Here is a 19,740-nt window from a genome sequence, read left to right on the forward strand (position 1 = left end):
TACAAAGAAGAACCAGTTTATTTAGAGGGAAACTGACAGCGGGATAAAAAAATGAAAAAGTCACTGGGTAAAAACAGATAGTAGTGAAATTTACTTTGAAAATGAAGAGTGTTAAGAGGTGAAACTATCCTAAATTGCAGCGATGCATCTTGTCCCATCACCATAAATGCCATTTTTGTGCTATTTCTAATACAGAACCAATGCTTCTGAGTGTGTTGTGAGAAAAGTTCCTTGTTTTTAGCTGAATTTTGCTCTGACTTACAGTAACTGGATATGTTCTGGATTTTAAAATATTATTTAACTTTTCCATGTCACTTCTCCTTCACCAACCAATCAAAATCAAATAGACTAGACTTCTAATATCAGCTCCACAACAACGGCTAATGGCAGGTAATGAAGTAATCCGACTCATCTTTTACGAGAATCTTCTGCTTTATAAAAAAGTATTTGACATTATTTTCATGATTTCATATTGACATTTCTTCAAACAAATGAAATATCAAACCCAAAGTTATTTTAAACAGATCTGATGGTTACTACTGAGGAAAGCAGAAGTCAACGTCTTTAACCTACCAAAAATAAACACCAACGAGAATCGCTTAATCCCGATCGCTGTAGAGAATGCAAGTAACAGAAAGCCATTAATATGCAAGGACCCTAAATCTGTATTATTTTATTATGTTATAAACATGATTATGTTAAATATTATATGATACTATGACATGATAGCATATTAGATGGCGCTGGGGAGAAGTTGTACATGGCTTTTGTGAGTTTGTCTCCAGTCTGATTCCTGCCACTGACGGGTATATAGATGTGATCATATAATCACTCACATTAGCTAGCCTGTTCTAAATGTGTGTTTTATAGTTGCTAAGGAGGACTCTTGCCTCGCCTCCGAAGGACCCTGGACTTTGAGAAACAGCAATTGTCTGCATTTTGGATTAGAGTGGAAAAGTGGAGTGTGTTTGTTGTATGAAAAGGGAGCCCAAAGGGAGGCCCAGCACACTGCCAGAATTTATGAACTATTGTCAAAAAGCCTGGCAGTTACATTCATGGAATAACAACAGAGCAAGCATTATAGACTAAGCAACATTTCATAAATAAAATAGAGGAAAAAGGTCTGAGGTCCAGTTAAGAAGTAGATATATGATTGATGGCTCACTTTAGCTTCATTAATTTTAGCTATGCTAGCTACAAAATTGTCGCTACATGCAGTGACCTGGCTTTAGCTTTCTGGGCATTTTTTAATCTCTTCATTCCTATTATGTCATCTGTTTGCTGTTGGTTACCTCCGCCAGAGAGGTTATGTGACGGGAGGGTTTGTTAGTTTGTTAGCAACATAACTCAAAAACCCATGGACAGATTCAGATTAAATTTTCAGGAAATGTCAGAAATGGCATAAGGAAGAACTGATTAGATTTTGAGAGTGATCTGGATCACCATCTGGATCCAGGATTTTTTTTAACCCTTTGATGTGCAACATAAGTAGTGCTGAGTGGTGGCTGTGTTGTTTTCTTTTAACCCACATCTTCCCGTTGCCTCAATGACAAGCTTTTGGAGTTTCAGCGTGCCGTCCATGCGCTTCTTCATATGTGGCATTACAAGCTCTTTGCCTAGCTCCTTTATGAACAAGCGGCGTGCATTGTTCACACCTTTTTGACATAATCATCTTGAGCTAAGTGTGATGGCATCGTGCGCTATTTTCATTTTGTGGTAGCAAGTAAACAAAGCAACATGTTGCACTGTAGTCACTTTGTGTGGAAAGGGTGATTTTTAAGCTCTTTTTTAGTTTTTTGTTTGATGTCAATAGATCAATCAGAACAGGAAATGTGATCATTTGACTTTGATATTGAAATACATTTTACAAATAGGGGATGTGTACAGGATGGATACTCCTAGTTTTTTTTTCAAAATGTCAACATTTAATGTCTTTTTTTAATAGGAAAAAACCCTCCTATTTTTACAATCTGCTAATCATTCACTCTGCAAAAATGAAGTCCATGTAATTAAATTCTCCTTGTAATTGTGCTCATAAGATAAGCAGCCTAGCAATGCTAACTACAAAGGTTAGCTACTAAATAATAAAATAAATGGATTATGTCAACAGAAAGCTAGCTAACTAGATAAATAATAGTTATGTATTACTGCCACTTTTGACAAGTAATGTATTCTCTCTCTCAAGGCAACCTAAAATTAACCACATTTACAGTAATCTTTCAGAACTGTCATTTTATTCTTTCAGAGGTAAGGTTGTAACAATTGTAAACACAACAATACTTTCATCTACCAGATGTGCAAGGGCAGCTGTGTTGAGCTGTGAAGTGTCTGAAACACATTACAGTATCCCACAAAGTACTTTCATGTGTGCGGGTCATTTGTGACCCATGTGTGTAAACTTGATGTAGAAATACAAAAGGTCTGATTGTTCATAAGTTGGGAAGGGAAAATAAAAATGATGATTTGTACATTACAAAAACAAGATATTTACTGCATAATTGGAATAGTTACTGATAAAAAAAAATCTTGAAAGAAATATCATAGAAACTCTCAGCCATATACATGAAATAACACAGGAAATAGATACGGGTCATTTTTGACCCATGTTGTGCGTTAGAGGAGTAGTGATGAAAGAAGTGGTTTAACTCAAAAAATAAGAAAATTAAAATTAAATAAGGATGTTTGACGATTAAAAACAAGCTAATTGAGGAATACCTGGAGGACTGAATGATGAAATTAATTTATTCCAAAGATATGGATAATAGAAACTCATCCGGGTCACTTTTGACCCATATTGCGCATCAAAGGGTTAAAGGATTCTTTACTATTGGGAGATAGGGCTAATGACAGAGGTCTGCGCTCTCTGAGTGCTTTTCTAGTTTTCAGTATATTTTAATCATGCAGATTTTAGCATGCATTTTTATTTTATGATGTACTTTGAGCTTTTTAACTTTGTTAAGTAACTTAAAACATAATTCAAGGTTACCATTATTCTATATGCAGCAGCTTGATGCTAGCTCCTTTATCAGTGGGGAAATGCAGTTATCACACATGGATTATTGGATCTCTTCAGTTTACAGCCAGGTTATTTAGGGTGGTAAGAAGAGCCAACAAAACAGTTCAGTTGCACACTGGAAAGATGTAATAATGCTGCTTTAAAGATGCCAAAATTATCAGGTGAAAATCATCCTTTGGCTCACCTGTGAGAGAAGAAAACCTCTCAGCATTACATTTTCAATATGAAGAGTTATTGATTAATGCACATGAGGGATCACCACATGTATTTTATGTATTAAAGCTTCATTTTTATTTCAAATGTCATGAGAGTGAAAAGTAATCAGCCATGGTCAACTAGTGCTTTATTGTTTAGACCGAGCAATATTGCTAATAAAGCTCTTCTTTGCCATCATGCAGCACTGTCAATATCATATTTTGGCCACAATGGAATCCTCCCTGCTGGGAAATGAATCTGTGAAGGTTGACTGAACCCTCACTTTTTCTGACAGACTCATTCCCTAAAATTTCAGTATTTTGGGGGATGTTTTTTTGAGACGTGTCAGCTGGCTTTGCCTCCTGATGGCCCCATGAGGAAACCTCCCCCCCACAGTCCAAGTGGCAGTAATGAAGAATGGCAATTTCAAGAGGAAAAATAACTCTCTTATCTCCCTCATCTCTCTCTCTTTGTGGGCTACAGGCTTCTCTGCAAATGGACTCTGAGCCAATTAACCCCAAATGAATACATCAGAGAGCAAAGGCCTGTTCCACCAGCCTCCGTCAAACCCCTAATTAAGATCATTAGGCACACAATTACTCGCTCTGTTTGACAGAAATATTAAACATACAGTGCTGAGCTGTTCTGAGTGTGGGCGGTGGCTCTCAAACAGTAAAATATACAAAAAGTATTCAACTCAAAGGCTAATAAAAAAGTATAAAAGGAGGCAAAAAAAATCATTGTTACACTTTAAAAGGCTTTTTTGGCTTCAAGATCATTGATTTTTCTGACTAAGACCAAGTGTAGTTCATCTTGTGTGATTGGGGGCGTGCATAAACCAGCTCGAGGAAATAGCCAACAATCATTAAGTGCACTCATGCAATGGGCATTCTGGGTCAGGTACACTTTACATGACCTTTCTGCCCCCAGAGCCAATTATATAAGGCTCAAATAAGGCGCAAATAAAATAAACCAGGCCTTTAACTTGCTAAAATACAGCTATGACAACTTAGCAGTCAGAGAAACTGTTCCAGACATCAACCACTTAGGAAATGAGGTGATCTAGAGGAAAGCTGATGAAGTGTTCATGCAGGGGAAGTGATGATTTCTAAATAGATGTAGTCATAGGTAATTATTTGTCAGAAAGTAGGCCAACATTTTTATATTTGCAAAGCTTGGAACATGGATAGAGTGAATAACCAGCAGAGAACAATTTGGCAACAAATCCAAAATTCTGCAGGAAAAAGCAGAAACTGTGAAGCAAATGCTGCTGATGGCTCCATTTCTGCTAAAGAAACTTTATAATGAGAAATAAACTTTTTCATTTTCTGTTTTGAAGCCATTAGTGCTTCAAATCCCAACAGTTCAAGCCTCTTTCTCCATGGATTTGGACCAGACATGTTTTCTTTGTTGTAAGCTGGTTTGTGCAGATGTTAACCTGTGCTTACACAATGTCCAAATACAAGCATACTGCTCACTTGCTGTGTCCCAAATAGGTAGCATCCCTCAGAGGACCCTGACCTTGCAGCCTGTGTAGACTGCTCAGACTGAACTGAAAAGATGGTCTGGCCTCTTAAAACCAAATGCTCATTGGTCGCTTCAGCTTCAGCCTGCTGTGAAACTGGCTTGCGATGAATAATGGGGTATGTAAGAGGCTATGGATCCTTCCTGGCCCAGAAAGCTTGCATGCATTTGTCAGACGCATCTGAAGGAGCCTTTGAAGTAGGATAGCCTTATTTCCAGACCTTAAAAAAATTCATGTGGGCCATGTTCTGGCCGCGCCACACTACGAAGCTAACAGCGCCCCCTCTAGTCAATGCTTATGTTAGCACAGCGCAGCATGACCCATCCTCTCTGCTCGACACCATTCACAACAATCTATTTTCAGTGAAGCACCGTTTAGGATGTGTTAAAGTTAAACAGAGCAGATCAACTGAAACAGGAAATCACATGCAGGAATGCATTGACCATTGGGTCAACTTTTTTTTTAAAGATATATTTTTGGGTGTTTTATGCCATTATTTAGAGAGGAGGAAAGTGGATAGAGTTGGGAATAGGGATGACAGAATTGGGGTGAGACATGCAGGTAAGAGGCTGGACTTGAACCAGGGCAACCCACGTTCACGGGGCACAACCTAACCGCTAGGCCATCAATGCCCAAAAATTTGGTGTCAATTTAAAAATAAAACACAGTGGACACACTCCCAATTGTTTATTCCCTCGTTGAACCAGCATTACATCACTGACTGTGTTTTCATGGACTTCAGTATCTTGGTTATGAGTCATATGCTGGTTTTGAGTCATATTATACTACTGTGTTTACATGCACACAAAAAACTCTATACGCAAGAAATATCAGCATCCCTTTTTTTGATCACTATCATATCTGCACAGGTGTGTGTCATGTTTACTTTAACCACATAAACTGTGGCGTTTTTTATAGTTAAGAGAAAAAAGACCCCTTTGAATCATCTTGGGCTTAACGCTATAAAAGGCCATCATCACATTGACGATGTGGTATTCACCTCATTCCATTAATGTTTCATTTCTTACAAATATGAGGGGATTATAACTATCATCAGTCATGATCAAAGGTTAGCTGAGACTTCAAGAAAGACCAAGTAAACTTGCAAGTAAATTAATTCACTCAACAGACCAGGAAAACACTTAATAATAAAAACATTTCGTGAAAATGCTCAGGCTTTTATTTTAAAGGAACACCAGAGGAGCTATCGTATCTTCATTTCAGGCCTGGGACGTCTCAATTGACTCAGCATGATGCTGTCTTAGGCCTTTCAGACCAGCAGGGTTCTGTGCAGTTTCTGGTTCCTGAACCTAATTTTGAACTGGCTGTGAGTAAAAACCAGGTTTGAACCTGTGGAGTTGGTTCTCAGCTGGAACCAAAAATAGTTGGTTCTTTCTTGGGAGCTGTGACATCATCAGTGGGCCTGTCATATTCTAGGTTGTGAAGATGAGCAGAAAATGGAGAAAAAGTTGTCTGCTGGGGAGACAAAATGTTTGGTTGTGATTGGGGCATCAACAGAATTCCAGGTGAATCTGGAACAAGGAAGAGCAAGTTATCTGTTGAACTTCCAGAAGAGACAGCGAAGGCTTGGTTCACCTGAACACCAGACCAAATATTTAACAAACTCAGGAAACTGAAGAAGAAATACCAGGACAGCAGGAAAGACTTGGGCAAAAGTGAAGCTGGACATGGTGGCACATGTCCATCGTGTCCTCCCACTTTGGTTCTGCTTGAACGTGTGTGAAAGCAGGCTGGTTCGCCAGAAAGCACCAAGGTTCTGAGACTCCAGAATGGAACCAGAGCCAGAACCAGAACCTGTGTCTGTCTTAAACACCTACTGAGTGCCATTTATGGCTCATTAAGCTCCGAGTTCTCTGTAATTCATAGTGTGAGTGGTCATTCTCTATCTCCACAGTATACACTTTCACTTAAAAAAATCAGTTCAGTTCATCATTCACAGCACTGCTGTCAGGTCACACAGATCCAATGACTGATCTGCTGCAGGCCCAGCAGCCTGGTTATCACTCAGTCTATCTAGGCAGAAGTGGACCAGCTGTCCCTTCATCACACATCAACAATATTTCAAAGTATCTGAAATTAAATGAACAGTTAAAGTCACGCCTGGGTAGATAGTCTACAGCTGTTAGAAAACGGGATGCTGCATATACATGGCACAAAATCCCATTTTGTTCTGGAGTCCTCCAAGTATCAAAATCTGGTTTCTCTTCTTCTGATGAACAGTTTTTCTGACAACACACACATGCACAAACAGAAACCAGGATACTCAAGTCAATTAAACACAGTCAATGCTGGCATCCTATGAATGACAAAACAACCTCAAAAAAGCAAAGTAAATTGTTGTTTGTACGTCGTGGTCTTTATATCTACATGTTAATGTGAACTTGTGTCTATCCTGGAGACCTGGTACTACTGGGATCTGGCCACAGACTATAGAAAATATCGAGCATTACCTGGTGACCTCAGTGATTTGGTTACTAAAGGGGGCTGTTGTGCCAAATCTGCCATGGCTGCCATATTAAAAACACAGTCCCAAACTAACTTAAGATCAACCAAGTAATCAGAGAAAGAGATGGAACATAGGTGGGTCTCAAGCCTCCTGACAAATATTGATATAGAAATCATAGAGAGCAGAACAAAAAGCAGACATGGGAAACTTTCTGTCAGGATGTGTTGATGTGCCTCAGATGATGTTCACCATGACAAACAAGAGAATTTCTGGACCAATGGGGTCCCTAAACCCTATAACTGTCGAAATGTCTTAAAACATGTAGTCTGACCTCAGCTTTATTCAGACCAAAACAGATGGGCTGTTAACAAAAAAAACAATGCTCGTAAAGTGTGTCTACATGTTTAAATCATGTTTCTTATTGTCCAGAATAGCTATACTTTAAAAAAAAAAGTGCAATCTTATGTTGTGCAAATCATACAAACCAAGGCTAAAACCTTTGTCTGGCATTTTTTCACATCTGTTGAAGCCATTTAAATGACATGGGTTACAGTATTGGAAAAAAAAGCAATTAGATTACTTTCCCAAATCATTCAGCCCTAATCCAGATGACGATTGCTTTTTAGCCAGGCTATAAAAATGTTTATTTCTGCTGTAAAATTCAGCATTTAATACTGGGTATGAGCATGCACTGCTGGATATAGCAACCATTGCTGAGAGGAATGAGGTCCATGTAAGATACACTGCTGTGAAATCAAGTCTTCACATGTACCCTTTAAAAGGATGCAGCCCATAGATCGTGATTGTGTTGATCTTGTGTATTTATTTTAGAGCTTACAGTGCAAACTTTACTCATGGATGTGCACATTGCATGCTTTGTTTCAAGCTAGTTATCCTCATCATAACGAAGGTAGCCCATATTCCATGTAAACTGCAAAAACCTCACTTTGGTGTGTATCTTATTTGATAGTGTTATTTAAGTGGTAAGCCTGGATTAGGTTGCTGGTACAGCTGATGTACCATTTTATTTTGCCTGTCAAAACCCCTCTCCTATCTCTATGTCACCAGGTCTGTGCTACTGCTAAAATTGGATTTCTCTTGCAGACAAGAAGGGTTGGAAAGAGGATCTGACAGTTGGTTATGATGCTCTCGATAAGAGCTCATAGAGAGTGTGCTAAAAACAGCTGTTAGATGAATGCCAGGATAAATTTAAGATCTTACCTGAAGCTTCACCTTGACGCCATCAATGTTCATGACTTTATTCTGAAATGAAAGCAAGAAACCATGAGTGACAGCTCTTAAATTAAAACATGTTTTCCATCTAGCAAAAACTTTTTTCACAGTGGTCAGACACCTGTCTGTGCAAACAGGCTCTTCCTCTCATCTACCCACCACACGCTCATCTCCTCTGCTCCATCAATATTGCATGCCTCCGCCTCACTTTGGCCCCTTTTGATGAAGCCTCGCCTCTTTCCTCCAGAGGATTAACCCCCTCTGCTCTTCTCACCTCTCCCCGTCTCTCCATCTTAGCGAGACATTCCTCTGAACCACATTTCGATCGGCTCTATCACACAGCAGAGTGGAGCTCAGCTAAATGGACTTGCAGCTCCTCAGGTCGGGGTTCATTCTGCCTTAATGGCTGGATGCACAAAGGTTAAACATCCTGCTTCAGATTAAAAGCAGGCGGAGAATAAAGTAGGCATTGGCTCATGTTAAAATTAACTGGATTAAATGTAAAGTGGAGCTGCTCTTCAGGGCACTTATTCAGCTGAAAAGAACACAAATTTGCACAGCTGATGTGCGGCAAGACGCGAGTCAGACAGATAAATCAGCTTGGAGGTTTGGACCTGCTTTGTGCCCTCTGCTCCTCAGCTCATTGATCATCACTGCTGTTCCAACATCTGCTGGAACATAACATCTTATTGATCCACACTGTGAGACCAATGCTGCATATCCACAGTATCCTCTGTTTGTGGAGGAAGTCAGGGCTGCAGCTAAGGACTGTTTTCATTTTTGGTCAGTCATTAAGTTTAACAACTCTTTCTTTACTGAAACATTCTTTTCTTTTTTAAATATCTAACTGAAGTATGTCCTTTCTTACAGCTCCAATAAGAGCTTTGTAATAAATTAAACTAGATGAAATACAGTCTCTTTATGACTTATAAAAGTAAACAAAACCATCAATGACAACACCGACTGTTTCTATGGGGTCATTTTCACTTTTAACCACTGTCAGTGTGTAGGTATTAGGCACAATCATTTTTAAAAGCTAAGAATCTCTGTGACGATACCTTTACCCAGAATACACTGCATTCAGATGCAACAGATAAAATCAGTTAACAGATAAAAGGTCCAGCTTTGACCTTAGGGGCACCAAAGTCAATGCAAATTTAAAGTTCCTCAGAAACTTTTATGTCACATTTTATTCAAACACGAGTCTTAGACCTCAGAGAATTTAAGAATGAAAAAAATGTGGAATATTGGTGTACTGGTTCACAGGTTATGACTCATTGAAACAGAATGACTTGGTAAAAAACAAGAAATGGGACTGATTCTTGAAGTCTGAAGCCATGCTAAATGAGGTCAGTGATTGTGTTTACCAAAGATGGAGCCCATCTATACGAATCTATCTACAGTACCAAGTGTGCACCCCGATTCCTGACACTTTGTTGTTTTTACATACTTGCAAAAAGCCATCCAAACCTACCAGGTCCTGTGTGAAAAAGTAATTGCCCCTTAAATCTAATAACTAGTTTTGCCACCCTTGGTGGCAACAACTGCAAGCAAGGGTTTATGATTACTGGTATTAGGTCTTTTACATCAGTGTGGAGGAATTATGGCCCATGTTCTTTTGTAGAGCTGTTGTAGTTCAATCACAGTGGAGGGTTTTCCAGCATTAGCAACCTGTTTTAGGTCATGCCACAGAATCTCAATCAGATTTAAGTCCAAACTTTGACTAGGCTACTCTAAACCCTTAATTATTTATGCCCTTCAGAGGAGGCCTTGCTGATGTGTTTGGGATCATTGTCCTGAGGTCATGAACTGATGGCTGGACATTCCTTCAGGATTTCTGAAACAGAGTAGAATTCATGGCTCCATCAATTATGGAAAGTTGTCCAGGTCCTGAAGCAGCAAAGCAGCCCCAGACCATCACACTACCACCAGCACCACATTTGACTGTTGGCATGATGTTCTTTTAATGAAATGCTGTTTGTTATATCAGACGTAAAAAGTTCAGCTTTTATCTCATCGATGCTCAGAGTATTTTCCCTCAAGATTTCATCAACATGGTTTCATAATTATCATTATTATTATTATTATTTTTTTTTTCAAAACTAAGACACACCTTGTGTTCTTTATGGTCAGCGGTGGTTTTGGCCTTGGGACGCTCCCATAGATGCCATTTTTGCCCAGTCTCTTTCTTATTGTTGACTCATGACCTTAATTGAGTCAAGTAAGGCCTGCAGGTCTTTAGATGTTGATCTGGGTTCTTTTGTGACCTTCTAGATGAGTTGTCAATTTGCTCTTGGAGTAATTTTGGTTGGCCGGCCACTTCTATGAAGGTTCACCACTGTTCTGAGTATTCTTCATTTGGCAGCTACTTTTACTCTTGGTTTTACTCTTTAAATTAAATGCATTTTAGTTTTAGTCACATTTTAGTCATTTCTATCCTTTTTAGTTTTAGTCTAGTTTTGGTTGATGAAAACTCAAAACATTTAAGTCTAGTATTTGTCCATAAAAAGTCCTCACATTTTAGTCATTACTTTTAGTCCAAGCATTTATTCTCTTTACTAAATCTGGTACTAAATCGTGGTACAGTGTTCTATGCATGGTGCCAAACCTTGAGCCCCTGCTTTCTACAGCTGAGAGGCAGAATAGATACAGATGCATTGCTTTTTGACAGATTTACCCACAGTGGAGAAATATCACAGATTTTGAATGTCCGACAAAAACTACACTATATTTTAGTCTAATTTTAGTCATCTTGACGAAAACTAAAATTAATTTTGTCCATTGTAGTCTTCACAGATCTCTTTTTGTTAATCTTAGTCTAGTTTTTGTCATGGAAAAATGCTGTCAACAAACATTTTTAGTCATAGTTTTAGTTGATGAAATTAACAATGGTATAATGGCTTCCACTGTGGGTGGCTGGAGTCCCAAAGCCTTACAGATGGCTTTTTGTAACCCTTTCCAGACTGATACACCTTAGTGAATTTGTTTTTTTCTCATTTGTTCTTGAATATCTTAAGATCGTAATCATGATGTGTTGCTTTTTGAAATCTTTTAGCCCATTTCACTTCGTCAGACAGGTTCTCTAAGTAATTTATTGATACAACAGATTTCTGGTAGAAATAAGGTATAGTTGAGGCTAGTAAAATTGAACTCAGCTTTCCAAAGAAATGTGGTTAATCACAGATAATTCATGACTTTATACGGGTGGTAAGGGTGCAGTTACTTTCTCACATAGGGCCAGGTAGGGGTGGACGAATTTTTTTCCCATATCAAACCAAATAATCATTTATACACTGCTATTTGTGTTAATTCAGGTTATTTTTGTCTAATAGCAAAACTTGTTTGATGCTCTGAAGCATTTTAGTGTGTCAAATATGCAAAGAAAAGAATTCAGGAAGGGGTGACAATTTTTCACAGCACTGTAGGTTGTAAAAAAAGGAGGGAGGAAATCTTTGAATGATTAATTTCGGTTTAAAAGCATTTTTGGATGAGCTGATGCAGGCAAAGTTAATCTGTTGGTGTTTGCAGCCATTATCTGTTTGCTTTGTGGATAAATCACATCCTCTGGTCACTGTGGAAATGGGTTAAGATATTTCCATGAGGGAAATTTGCCTTCCATTAGCACATCTAAACTGTTTGCCGACTGGCATCACTTAGGAGAGGCTGACTGACAAACATTCAAGACTAAGGATATGAGTTCTAAAGGAGATAGTTCTGCAATGAACCAATAAAAATGAGTTTTTTTTCCTCCTGGACCTTCACTTTACATTGAATTCCCCACTTGAGGTGCCATTATGCAAAAGCCAGTAGCTTCTGTAGAAAAGAAGAGGTCAAGATGTTCCCAGCTGACCCACATGTCAGCCTCCTGCTACGCCAATGTGGATTACATCACCTGGTGCCACGGCAACGCTCAAAAGCCCTCCGCCCCCTCCATCCTCTCTCCTCATTTGTTCCTGGGAGCTGCTGCTAACCTTTCTAATTCCCCGATCCCCGAGGAGAAAGAGGAGATATCAACCTACAACGAGATGCTGCTAATCTGCCAGCGGAGCACTTAGAAACATATACGCTCTTTGTTGATGTGTTTGGTTGATTTACCTCCCCGAGAGTCACAAAGAAGGAGTCTCATGCATATTCACAGGCAGACGAGCTGTGAGCTAGTTTGTAAATGTGCTCTGATAGAAATCAAGGGTCTCAGAAGGCTTTCTCCCCGTTGTTGTTGTTGTTGTCACTGGAATAAAATGCCACAATGTGCTCGGAGGCTTCATAAATATTTAGTGACCTAGAAAATAAAACTTATGATAGCATCGTGCTGTTTGAGGGATTTTGGGTGGTTAGTCAGGCTTCATTACACTTTTAATTATATTGGATTTGTTAAGTCTTTAAATCAAACCCAGCAGAAAGTAAAAAACACTGATTTAATGAAACCTAAGAGCAGGATGAAAAGTATCAGAGCAGCTTATATAACTAAGTCTACTGTGGAGGATTTAAGTATTGCAGATTACAGGCTGTCAATCACACCTCAAGCAACACTGTCTCCTCGTTTTTCTTTCAAAAGTTTCCAGCTTCAACAAGCTTCTGAGTCGTTAGACTTCACACAAAATGCTCAAAGGGACTGCTGAGAAACTTGAACCACTTTTAGGTCAATTTCAATCCCTAAGCTCCTGCACAAAGCCTCAAAACAGAACAAAGCTTCAAGTACAAGGTGCTCTCTTTATCAACCATACATGCCAGGTTTGTCATTTACTGCCTATCCCAGAGGACCATATGTGAGAAGGTAAAGCAAGTCTAAGTGTACTTCATGCGGATCACGAATTACAAATGCACGAGGAGCTTTCAGAGGGGCTCGTGAAGTGTGAGCCAATAAAACATTGATGGTAGAGACGTGAGGTAAGAGCACGAGCTTAGAGGACAGGAAAGAGCATGTGTACGAGACAAATTCATATGACTGATGAGATTAATGACAGAGGCTGTACGCTTCTCCTCCACGTCTTTGCTCAGAGTTTTCTGATGCACTTGGCTGCCTGGCCTCAACACACACGTCAGAAATCAAAGCAATGTGGGAAACCAGCAGCAGAAGTGAGGGCAGGGAGAGAGTGAGGGGCAGCGCTCTGCTCTGCAGTCAGCACAACTCCCAGCTGTCAGGCTATCTAAGTCATGCTGACACAGACGTATGCACACACAAGCACATATGTACTCGGCCTCTTCACTCATCCTGCATGCAGAGAGGTGCTTATTTAATCCAGAGGTTTTGACTGACTGGTGATGACTAATGCATATTTTCCTTGTTGTGGCTGCTACATAACAAACTTTCCATTATACTATTATTATTATTTATTTCATTAACCCTGATACTCAACCCATTGCACATTAATTCTATACAATCCAATGAATTAAATGAAAGAAAATCATCTCTCTTAAATTGTTGCAAAAGACATGAAAATCCAATCAGTTTAACATCAAAATAACCATTAATAATGCTACCTCGATATATATTTGCGGTTAATACGCTTTTTTTTTGTTTTTACCCAAATTTACTTCACAACACTTCCCATGTTTGTTAAGTTCCCTTTTCCCTTCACATCTCATGATTAAAACTCTGTTCAAATGCATCTGTCTAAATCAAAGGGTCCAGGGAGTATTTTTTGGCATAAATGAAGCCACAGTCTCGACGTCTGTAATCTTCAGTAAGATCAAAAGCACATTTGAAATAGCCTACTACTTAACATATGCCTCAGAATTGCAGTGGCATTTACTTAGATGTGAGAAAATTCAAGTATCGACTAAAGGGATCAGTCAAGTATCTAATTTATAGTAACTAAAACAATAAAAACATATCATAATTAGGGGCTTAACTTCTTCCCTGATTGCATTCATACATCACTTCAATGAGCAGCCAGTCTTTTCATTATTAATCAGGCCACAAAAGATCCACTATTTTAAAGAAATTCCTCAAAAATGAATATAATTGATAATCAGTGTAATTCTGCCTCAAATTCATTAAAGCACTGGTTCTCTTTAGGTGGTTCCCAACATTAGGTCACAGCATTGTTAATTTCATAGACTAAAACTATGTCTGAAAATGTTCGGCGAAAGCCTTTTGTTCAATGACAAAAACTAGATTAAAGGTGCAGTGTGTAAAACTGAATATCAACATCTAGAAGTGGGTTCTAGATTGCATTTCTCTGCTGGAAACTGTGGCAACCAGTTGAATTTAATGTGTATCTGTAATGTCAATACAATACAATACAATACAATAACTTTATGTAGCCTTTTTTCCTTTTTTCCTCTATGTTACCATGGAAACATGTAAAAATCCAAGATGGCAGCCTCCATGGAGGGGACCCTCCCTATGTATTAATTAAAGGTTTATTCTGAGTTGTTTTTTTTTTTTTTCTTTTTCAAAATAGCTATTTTTGAATTTAGATGATTAAACACTTATTTAGATGGACCGTCTTAGAAATGTTTTGCTTTATTTTACCAAGTTTATTCAGCTAAATGCTACTAGGCTAAATATTACATACTGCACCTTTAAGACTAACAAAAACAGAGATATGTGATGACTAAAACTGGCAAAAACTGAATTTAGTTTTCATCAAGATGACTAAAATAATAACGTAGTTTTTGTCAGAAATACAAAATCCTTGATATTTCTCCACTGTGGGTAAATCTGTCAAAAAACAATGCATCTGTATCCATTCTGCCTCTCAGCTGTAGAAAGCAGGGACCCCAGGTTTGACACTGTGCATAGAAAACTGTACCATGATTTAGGCAAGAGAATAAATGCTTGGACTAAAAGTAAGGACTACAATGTGAAGAATTTTTATGGAGTAATACTAGACCTAAATGTTTTGAGTTTTTGTCAACTAAAACTAAAAGGATAGAAATGACTTAAATGTGACTAAAACTAAAATCCATTTTATCTAAAGAGTAAAACTAAGACATAAATAAAAAATAGCTGCCAAAATTAACACTGGGTCACAGAGCTGTTGTCATTTGACCTTTTATGTCTAAAAGCCCAAAGCAGACAATCAAGGTGTGTTTAGCTCTTGTGCAGTGAGAGGACTACCACAAGATTTTCTGCAGAGGTATAAAAAAAAGTTCACCTTGCAAAGCAGATGGGTTTGCCTGACTCAATCTCTGTCATCAGGCAAATCCATCTTGAAAAGCTACAATCTACAACATCTGTGCCACACCGAACACAGTTCGGACCAATCAGTGTCATTTAAGGAGAAGGAGGCGGTAGCTATGGGTGGGTTTAGTTACACTAGCTGATCGCATTGGCTGCTTCCAGTGCAAAGATTAGCTCAGGTGTGGCTGCAACATAGTGGCAGTTTTATCAGAATTGGACCATATTTCTGTATGAAATAAAAAGTCCCGACAACAATAAAGGCTGTCCATGATGTTAAGATGTTTTCACACTCCTGCTGACCTTCTTTGGCATGAGTTTTGATAGTGGGTGGTGATTAGTTGTATTGTAAGTGGTTGTACACAATGTCTGCTAGTCAAGTGATTAGCTCAGATGTAGCCACAGCAGCAGTTTTGTCAGAACTGGACATTTCTTAATCAAAATAAGGGCAGAGAGCATCACTTTAATGGATGAAAATTGTTTTCACTCTTCTCTTGGTCTGCTTTGGCATGGGTTTGTGATCGTTGCAAGTTAGGTCTGCCAGCGTATCCAATGGCTACTACTGCAGTAGCTGTTAGCTTGAATGCAGCTGTAGAAAAAAGGCAGTTTAATTAGAACTGGACCACATTTTTTTAAAAACAAGTACTAAGAGTTACACCGAAAGCTTGTCCTGACAGAGATGTTTTGCACGTCGCCCCAGTGGCCTTGGCATGACTTTTATTCACCAAGGAGTGCCGCCATTCACAACTAAGGCAGTGGTAGCCTGTCAGGTTTGTCTTGTTGCTCTGATTGACCCGTCATGGATGTGACAGACAGATTGTTCCTCCAATCACCTTCCAAGAATTTTCTGAAAAGTTTGACCATCTCAAGTGCTTTCTATGGAAGCTTTTTAAGATGAATGTAAGATATATCCATGTAGTATATATAGACAGTCCATCTAGCATTTCAGGTTAGAAAAAATGTCTCAAGACTAAAAGGCTGCTTAGGCACAATGCAGCATCTCCCATTAGTAGTCCAACTGAACTGAGGATTGCCCATGTAATTGTTCCTGACAAACTCATGTTTGGCCCTAGCAAAGAAACAGAACAGCTGATCCTCTGTGCCCTGTTTAAATCACCTCTTAGCCATGTAGAGTGTAAAATGTCATCTCATTCTTGTGAGCCTAAATCTCATCTCAGCTCGTCTTGTGAGCCAAGTGTCTCATCACACCCCTGGCAGACATACGTGATAAGTTTACTCACTTTTACTGTAATAATTATTACGTTTTCAATGTCATCTGTTACCATCTGATAGATGGTATTTGTTTGCTGTCATTTTCTCTGTAATTCTGGTGAAGCCAGCAGTTAGGGTTGAACCACCACCAGGCAAGACTTCCTTTCCAATGCAGCAGTATTATTTGCAGGATAAACACTATTATTTCTTGTGCTATTACATCCTGCCTGCACACCTGTTCATCTGTTGACTCAGTTCAGTTCAACAGTAGAATACAAAAGTACACATCAGCTTCACCCGGACTCACCACAGTAGCATGAGTCCAGAAAAGAAAACAGTTTCCTGCTGATCAACGTTAAAATCAATGGGGACTAGATTTGCTGAAAAAATGACATAACGATGCATATTTTGGAAAAGTACATTCAAGCTTTGCCAGGTCTATCTTTGAGGAAAAAAAACAACAACAAAATGCTTCTTTTTTAAAAATGTAGGTTGGATCAATCACGTGATGCATTGCAGGTAGTCTGTAAATTCAAATGCAGATTTGTGTGACAAGTCTGAAAATGTAATAATAATTGACTGTTAGCTGCACTGTTACCTACATATCTGTTTATAGAGACAAATCAGCAGGGATGCAGTGGTGCACTAGTATTGGCCTTGTATTTATTTTAGCATGAAAAATGTCGATCCGTTGTGTCAAATGAATTTAATGCTGGCATCAAGTAAAACTACCCGCTGCCAGCCCTGATTTCAACAATCAGTGCAATTCTACAAGTAATTTATCGTTAGAAATCTGCTGATTGGAGCTGATTTGTCACTGATGCTGGTAAGTGGATTATCACATCTGCAAATAGAGAGAGATTAGAGTTAAACTTTGTCTCATTAATGACAGAAACTCTCCTTTGACGAGGCTCAGCACAGGTCACACTTAAACACACAGACACATAAAAAAGGACTTATAAAAAGTGCAATCGATGGGTGTCATGTTTAAGATAATGAAGGATTGTTCTGCTAAGAGAATGAAGGATCTTAAAACACGCCACAAAACGCAAAGAGCTCACATCATGAGCAGTTTTAAGAGCCGCTCTGGCAGAGCAGCACCCCAGTGTCCTGGTTAAACCTGTGATTTAGAGCCTCGTTTTTGTTATAATGGGGAGACACGACATATGAAGAGGAATCTTTACAATGTAGGACAAAAACCATTCACCATCACACGTTATCTGAGAAGGAGATTATTCATTTCTTTTGCAAAGGAGATTTTATTTTAACGGTTTATAATAAATAACTGTATCTCCTCTCCTCTGTCAGCATTTTCAAACAACTGAATGGTCTTTCACTTACAATTAAGAAGCTCTGGATATTCTCTTGGTGACATTTATAGCACCATAAATCAAATTCCACCATGAAACACCCACATGCTGCACACTATAGACACTCTGGGACTCATTCATTGATGAGTTCAACCTGCTGACTGAGCACAAGTGCTAACAGTGATTCCTGCAGGAGATAGTTGTCTAGCTGGAAGAACCCAAATAACCAAGATTAAAAACACAAAAATGCATTCAATAAATTAACTTTGGTGTTGTTTTTTACCTGTATTTGGTTGTTTTTCAACACTGAATGACTACATCATTGCTTTTCATTCCATTAAAATTCAATTGTAATCATTTCTGGGAGAAGGAAGGCTTCTTACTCATCAGTTCAGCTCTGGTGGACAAAGCAGTGTGCTTTTTTAAAAACACTTCTGACTGCTGTTGGTGTAATAGTCGGGAAACCTTCCTGTTATTGACTTTTTCACTTGGGTGACCCGCTGAAGTTGAAGACAGAGACTAATTGAAAGCGCAGTGGGCCTTAGGGCCGTTTAACAATGAAAGCTGCACTGCTGCAGAAATGCAGGCTTTTTCATTCATGTCTTTCAGACCAAGACACTCGTGGTGAAACGCGCTGCAGCAGAATTCTCCAGGGACAAATATACACACTTCACACTGAAAAGAGGACCAGTGGTGGGTAAAAGTGAACCAGAGCTCTATTCTTTTTTTAGACTGTTGTGTTTTCAATTTTTTATTTGTATCAGTTTATAGAATTTGTGTGTTGTTAAATTGTGAAATTTAAAACTCAAACATGGAGCTGACTGTGCAATGTGAGCAGCAAAGTTTCTATTTATTACACAACTGTGTAAAAATAATGTATTTTGTTGGCAAGAAATACAACTTGTTTATTTTCTACCTTTCCTTCGAAAATTTGACATTTTACAAAAAGATTTTCACTTCAGCAGATGTGTGTTTTGATTTATTTTTTGGGCCTTTTCGTGCCTTTATTAGATAGAGGAGGACAGTGGATAGACTCGGGAACAGGGAAGAGAGCAGGGAGAGACATGGGGGAAATGGTGCCATAGGCCGGATTCGAACCTGGGACGCCCGTGTACATGGTGCACGCCTTAACCACTCGACTACCAGCGCACCTTTGTGTTTTGATTTAAATTGTTCCAATAAATCACCATAAATTGTTAATCTGTGCTTGCTCCCTTCACTGCGTTTTAAAGCGTTTTTTATACTAATATTTTCAGAACAATCAGAGTAGGCTGGGAATGTAATAATCAATCATTAACCATGATCGAAAAAGTTCAATTAATTGTGATTTTGATTTTTACCATAATCTCCTAAAACAGGTTATTGGTGACTCACATTAAATCTGATCAACCAATCATTTCAAATGAAAATGAAATTAAAATATTGCAGATCAATCAGCGAATCTCTAAATGTAATGACACAAGAATTTTCAACTTTGATGAGATACAGAAAAATCTGAATGATACTGATGTTTGTTTTGATAACATGGCAACAAAAATATAAATCAGGGCAGCCAATATTTTTTTTTCTTAATTTCCAGAAAACTGTGGCAAACACCTACACAAATTTCAGGGAAATGTTGGCAACTGACGTTGTTTTTTGCAGTTATGACACCAT

General features: G+C 38.6%; 1 protein-coding gene across 1 annotated transcript in view; it reads right to left on the minus strand.

Annotated features, from left to right (window-relative positions):
- Positions 1 to 19,740, minus strand: part of LOC121529285 (ras-related protein Rab-26) — a 137,812-nt gene that overhangs the window by 70,423 nt on the left and 47,649 nt on the right. The window contains exon 3 of the mRNA XM_041817081.1: positions 8,425 to 8,466. Within this exon, the coding sequence (XP_041673015.1) occupies positions 8,425 to 8,466 (42 nt within the window). The remainder of the gene's footprint in view (positions 1 to 8,424; positions 8,467 to 19,740) is intronic.

Source organism: Cheilinus undulatus, linkage group 21 (assembly GCF_018320785.1).
Source record: "Cheilinus undulatus linkage group 21, ASM1832078v1, whole genome shotgun sequence".
NCBI classification, from domain to species: domain Eukaryota; kingdom Metazoa; phylum Chordata; class Actinopteri; order Labriformes; family Labridae; genus Cheilinus; species Cheilinus undulatus.